A 6,579-nucleotide genomic window follows, 5' to 3' on the forward strand; every position below is an offset into this window, starting at 1 on the left:
AATGAAAATCCAACCAGAATGAAATTTGTTTTCTTGGCTCAACTTCCACACTGGGGACTGACTCAGACGCTCTGCGGAGGTTCTCTCATTCCAGGCCAACACGATGGGGCTGACTCTGCCGCTTCAGGGTGTGACGGGAGTGGGCACAAATGTCTGCTTTCCTCAGGGACAGATCCAGCTCAACATTCTTGTCTTCAGAGATTTTACACTCCTTTTTATTGAGCGGCTGTCAAAAAAGACATGTCACAGCGCACGCAGGTACTCATCACATACTCAAACCAGCGGAAAGACAGCAGCACTTCAAAGAGATATCTTCAAATTCTGTATTTATGCTACTCACAAAAGGCTGCTCTGGTTGTTGAATGCAGCAAGAACACAGCAGAGAGCAAAGCATAAGTACCACTCTCGAGGACCTGATGGCTCATTTGCAGTTAGACCACAGGCTCCTGTAGCTCACGTCTCCAGAACGTCTCTCGGGGCAACAGAAGAACACGTGAAACTTCCAAGCAGTGCCTCTCCCTTTGCACCACCTTGGCTTCCATGACCCTGCAGCTCCGGACCACCCGAACCAGAGGCACTTTGGCTGCTCCCAAGAGCTCCTGCAGGCACCTCCTTCCATTAACTGTTCTCTGAACCAACAGAAACATTTCAAAACCGAGAGGCCACTAGAGGCCACCAATTTGTCTTTTTACTCCACGGACTGAGCCGGTTTGCAGAGCAACCTGCAGAGCTGGAGAAACGACACAAACGGCTCCCGTCTGCGTTTTCTCTTGAAGGGCCTGTTTCTGTCACTGCAGGAAGGTCTCCCTGGAGTTAAAGGTTGCCACCCACTCAGTGAGGCAAGAATTTGGAATTTAGGCATGTTCAGTCCTTTCTCCTTCCCCTTCTGGCTAGCACATTCCCACTTATTTTCTCCTCTGGGGAGAACAAGAGAGCCTTCGCAGCAAGACTCCACCAAATTATTCTGCTACTTATTGCAGCACAGACCAATGGGTCCTCTCAGAGATGTGTGCTCGGTAAATACACGAAGCTCCAAACAGAAACCTCCTCCAGGGTGTTTCCACCAGCGCATCGTGCCGGGAGAGCTCACAGCTCTCAGACAGGGTCCTTCCTTCTAAAAGCAGCTCAGGCCCACCTGGATCGCGCTCAAAGGGAAGGAAAACGTGGGGCAGGGAGCAAAGTGGAGGCACTCGGTGCGAACGAGCGTTCAAACATAGCGCAAAACGAGGTAAAACCCGTCGTGAGCTTTTAGGTGGCACTCGGGCGGCAAAGCACGCCGCTCCCTGTGCCGCGGCGCTCCCCGCCAGCCCCGCGCTCGAGCCGAGAACCATCCCAGGAAGTGAGAGGAGGACGCGGAGGAGCAGCCGGTGGCGGAGGTCTCGTGGCGGGCAAGCCATGCTGCCCATCCCCTCGGGAAGCAAAGACCTCTCTCCTCGGGAAGCAAAGTCCTCGGCGCTGAGATCTGCTCCCGGCTGACTTAACCGACTCCCAGGGCCATGCTTTGGGAAGGGGGTACAGAAATACGATCGCTCCGTGGGGTTTTTTTGCTGGCTAGTGTGCGTGATCTCAAAAGCCAGCTTTGTCTTCTTACCCATCTGGAGAGAACCACGGCGGCTTACCGGGGGCTGCGGGCTATTCGGAGCACAGGGGGCCAGCACACTGCAACCCATCGATGCCACAAAAAGTTAGTTTTGGAAAGCGTTTAAAAGGAGAACAGCTTTCACACTTCTCGGATCAAACAGCACAACAAATTAAACATACGGTGCAATCAGGTGACTGATAACAGGACAGTTTTATTAGTGTTTCACGTCTGGAGAACGCGGCCATTGAAAGTAAGTTCTGGCCGCGTAGAGGAACACGCTCAGAGAGAGGTAACACGGGCCCCTCCCCACGCAGACCTTTAATACCCTACTTCTGAGTGACAATCCCCAAATATATTAATACAAAGCACAAAAACCGGAAAAGACAGAGTGGATGGATTATTTCTTACCTTCATCTCCTCTTCCATTTCAGAGAGTTTCCGCTCCAGGGCTCGCTTCTCCTGTTTACAAGGATTCATTACAAAGATGGTCACAAGGGCGTAGGAGACGAATTTACAGCACATGTTCTTTTAAAGAAACAGAAGACTCTCCTATTTCTGTAGGAGCATTCACTGAAAAGCACCTCAGAGCAAAGCACAGGTTACAACCAGGAGCTGATCGGACAGGACAGGGCTGGTGAACCAACAGGCAATGCCCGTTGAGTCCCTCCCTTCACACCCCCGCAGTGAAAATATCGCCCACCTTTAGTGACCCCAGAGCTCAGGACTTCCTGATGGGATTTTGCACTCTGCAGGTGAAGCCGTGGATTTAACCGCACCCCAGTAAAGGAGGCACTGAAAAGTACAACGAGCCCATTGAATAAGGAACAAGGAAAGGTGCCTGCAAATCCTGCTTCTCCCACATTAATTTGGGGCTTCAAGTTAATTTGGCAGCCCTTGCCTGGAAGGAGAGACCTGGGCTCCGTAGAATCACAGAATCATAGAATGTGTTGGGCTGGAAGGGACTCTTAAAGGTCACCTAAGGTCATCCATGCAGCGAGCAGGGACACCTTGAACTCGATGAGGTTGCTCGGAGCCCAGTTCAGCCTGACCTTGGATGTCTCCAGGGATGGAGCCTCTACCCCGTCTCTGGGCAACCTGTGCCCTCATTGTAAAGAACTTCCTAATATCTAATCTAAACCTACCCTGCTCTAGTTTAACCCCATGACTTTTCCGCATGGAGGAGCTGAAGCCGCTCCCGGGACACTCTCTGAGCAGGTGGGAACAGCAAACATGGGGCAGGAGCAGGCTCGACGCTCTCTGCCTCTCTCCTTGGCTCTCTGCAAAGGAACCTGAGCCCACGAGAGGGAGGAAAACACAGCTTTTGAGTGCAGCCGTGGATGATGGGTTTTGTTCCAGGCACACTTCATCCAGGGACTCATCCAGTGACAAACGAGTAAGCGGTCCTGGAAGCCGGTCCTGGAAGTTCATGCCACCCTCACTGAGACCAGTCGGGCACTTCTTTTCTCTCTAACTCTCAGAAACCTGTGTTTGTGGCTGGCGTGATCCCAACTCAACAAAAGCGACAGAGGCCATTGCCCCGGCCTGGAAGCAGCCCAGGGGTGGGAGATGGGACACGTGGGGTGAGCTCCCTTGGCCCAGCAGTGACTTTCCGACAGCAGCAGCGCTGTCTCCGATAGCCTGGCTGTGCCTGCTTTACGCACACCTCGGAACCGCGCCCGCACCGACCGACTCCTGGGGAATCTCAGTCGTGGGGCTCACACGGGCGCAGCTCAGCTGAGCTGAGCTCACAGCTTCACCAGCCTTCATAACTTTACCCACCAACACCTGGCAGCGGTACCCAGCGCTGATGTGCTCTGCCTAACTCCGTTCCCATCCATAAAATCACAGAATGGGTTGAGTCGGGAGGAATCTTAAAGCTCACGTAGCTCCAGCCCCCCTGCCATGGGCAGGGACGCCTCCCACCAGACCAGGTTGCTCAAAGTCTTATCCAGCCTGGGCTTGAACACTGATCTTGAACATCACCTCTTCCAGACTACATCCAGCAAATCCTGGGAGGTGTTTACACATAAATAATTAAGGTCTTTCATGGTAGGAACTGAATATAAATGCACAGCTCAACCACCCAGCAAAGCTCCTAAAAATTCAGAAGATGAAACACCTCAGAAGTTTCACTTCAGGTGTCCTTCCAGCACGTAAGGGGGCATTACTGAGAAGTTGGAGCCAGGCTTCAGTTTTAATTAATCCCTGAGGTACATGCATGCTGAGAGAATGAGTGATAATGGCCATGAGTTGAAGCAGGAGAGGTTCTGGCTTGATATAAGGAGAAAAAAAAAAACCAACAACCCACCACAAGGACATTTAAGAACTGGAATAAGGGGTTGCAGCTGTGGGAACTCAACACTCAGAGACCTTCATGAAATGATGGGACAAAGCTTTGAGTAACCCGGCTCCAGTTCAGTGTGTGGATGGACTACAGATCTCCTGGGGTCCCTTCCAACCTGTCCAAAGCTAAGGTCACTAACGGCAGAGATTTAGCCAGACACCGCCTGTTCAGCTGAGCTCCTTCGCTCACTGCAGCAAACCTGACTGCTCAGTCAGAGGAACGAACAGGCAAACGTTTTGATTTCAAGCACAGTCACAAGGTGGACAGGCAGCTAGGGTTTTGCTTTGTCCCCCCTGCCCCCAGTCTCTCTTTATAAGGATCGATAATATTCTAAAGCCCAATGGCCCAACAGTCCCTTAGCAGGACACAACACAACTGGCTGGTCGGCAGCTTCCTATAACGGAGGAGAGAAATCAGAACTAAGCTGATTTGCAAAGAGAGCGGAAAAGCCTCCGACGTCGAAAAGGTCAGAACACAATTATCGCTGTGCACTGCTCCACAAGGCAAAAATGTAACTTATCTTTTAATTAACACTTTCCTTCAAGAAATTACTACGCCCTGCAGAGCCACGCGAGGCAAAGACTGAGACTCAGAAGAAAGCAGACACGTACCCTTTTCTCCATCTCCAGCATGCTGGACCGGTCAGAAGTTTTCTCCTGTTTCTGCTACGTAAATTAAAAATAGAAAGCTATTAAAACCGAGAGGCATTCACAAAGGCCTAGATAGCCTATAGATGCACTCCCCCGGAGAAGAAGCAGAATCACTCACACGTCTTTCTGTGAAAAATAACCACCTCCTCTGCAGCACCGTCCCTCCCAGGCGCGAAACCCTTCCCCGCGCTGGAGCCTGGCAGGGGCTGGTGCTCAGTTTCTCCAGCCTAGGAGCCGTTTTTTTTTGCCTTACCTGGGTCACTTTTTCCAACTTGGATTTGATGTCGGCCAGCTCCAGCTGGGCTTCTTGCAGCTTTGACTTCAGCTTTTGATTTTCAGACAGGGCGCTTTCGTATAACTGCAACAGGGGAGGAAAGAGTTGAATTCACGGGGCTGCTCTTTGGCTCCGAGCAGAGGCAGCTCCACCACGTCCGACCAGCAGAAGCGCAAACAGACCCAGGCTGGACACTTCACTCCAGTTTGTGTCATTCATGTGAAATAAGGAAACAGCTGGTTCATTTTGCAGGGTGCTTAAACACAGCCAAGAGGCTAAGATAAGGGATGTTTTTAATTTAGCTAAGCACCAAGCATAATAAAGTACCGAGAGATGTGGGCTGGATGTATTTGAAAACTACGATTCTGTCTGCTCACCCACACAACTCTCGTGCTTTTAGTTTGAAGAGGAGGAGGAAGGAGGACTGCTTTAGGCCACTCCAAAATGGATTTTTTTCCCTTCACTTCCTTTAAATCAGCAGGATTTCCGTCCCTGTACGAGGACAGAGCGGGCAATGCCGCCTGCTTCTTCCGGGCAGACATGGTCGTGAAGACGAGGGGGAGCTGCTCACTGTGAAGGCTTTTCAGCATCACCCTCATTTCAGAACTAAGGTCCCCTTTATCTCTTTTCATATGGTCTTTGCATTGATACTACACGTACATGACAGTCCGTATTTGTTGAAGGATTATGACAAAAGTGTCAGAGGTTATAGAAAAAATAATTTCGGGTTGTTCTATCAGCAAAAAAAATAATTCTGCGGGGATATGCGCGCTTGAGCCATGCTCAACGGTATCTTTTCTCGCTCTGTTCAAATCCCCCCAACATTTCTCCAGGCTGACTCCTCAATCCCAAGTTTGGATTAGATATTACGAGGAATTTCTCTGCTGAAAGGGTTCTCAGGCATTGGGATGGGTTGCCCAGGGCAGCGGTGGAGTCCCCATCCCTGGAGGAATTTAAGAGTCCCATAGACCCAGCACTCAGGGACACAGTTCAGTCGAGGACTTGTCAGTGTTGGGTTAATGGTTGGACTCGATGATCTTGAAGGTCTTGTCCAACCTTTGCCAATTCTGTGATCCCCCTCCCCACATTTGCCCCGTGTCCTTTCCCCCTTTTGACCCTCTGAAGGGCCGCTGCACCTGAAGCCCCCCTCTGAGGGGCCGCGGCCCCTGAAAAGGGCGGCTGCCGATTCCCCAAAGCAATGCAAACGGAGAAAACAAAAACTATTTCTCTCTGTGCAGGTTTCTAAGCGGCTTCTAAGGTGCAGGCAGCAACTGTAACACATTAGAAAAACTCCTACTTTTTTATAGTCCCTGCTACTCTCCTCTTCTGCCCTGCTGCTGAGGGCGGCCAAGCGGTTCTCCCTCCGGGTGTAGGCACTGGAGCGGCTGGAGGCACGGTCGCTGTAGGAGGACTCGCTGCCGGCAGGGTTCGTCGCTGCTTCCAGCCTGAAAAGCAACAGAGATCCAGCACCGCGGAGCCGCTGGGGCTTCGGGACAGCCATGCTGAGCCCGGCACGTCGGGACCCGAGGCCGTGGCCGAGAGCACCCTCCAGCCCACAGCAGCCACCACCCGTCCAAAGACTGGAGGAAATCCTGGGGGTATCAGCCCAAACCCCAAACGGGCAGGAATTCCCCTCAGATCTTCATGGTGCAAATGGGATCCATTTCTAATAGGGCGCAGAGGTGGGTTTTTTTTTTTCACCTGTGGAGTGGCTGGGTAAAAAGTTAGG

General features: G+C 51.7%; 1 protein-coding gene across 1 annotated transcript in view; it reads right to left on the reverse strand.

Moving 5' to 3' along the window:
* The window catches only part of LOC104273354 (protein phosphatase 1 regulatory subunit 12B-like), a gene marked incomplete at both ends in the record, with an annotated part of 9,997 nt that overhangs the window by 3,195 nt on the left and 223 nt on the right, over positions 1-6,579 (reverse strand). Inside the window, 4 exons of the mRNA XM_009868671.1 lie at positions 1,991-2,041; positions 4,538-4,591; positions 4,830-4,934; positions 6,148-6,295. Of these exons, the coding sequence (XP_009866973.1) occupies positions 1,991-2,041; positions 4,538-4,591; positions 4,830-4,934; positions 6,148-6,295 (358 nt within the window). The remainder of the gene's footprint in view (positions 1-1,990; positions 2,042-4,537; positions 4,592-4,829; positions 4,935-6,147; positions 6,296-6,579) is intronic.

Source organism: Apaloderma vittatum, unplaced genomic scaffold (genome assembly GCF_000703405.1).
Source record: "Apaloderma vittatum isolate BGI_N311 unplaced genomic scaffold, ASM70340v1 scaffold7034, whole genome shotgun sequence".
Classification (NCBI taxonomy): Eukaryota; Metazoa; Chordata; class Aves; order Trogoniformes; family Trogonidae; genus Apaloderma; species Apaloderma vittatum.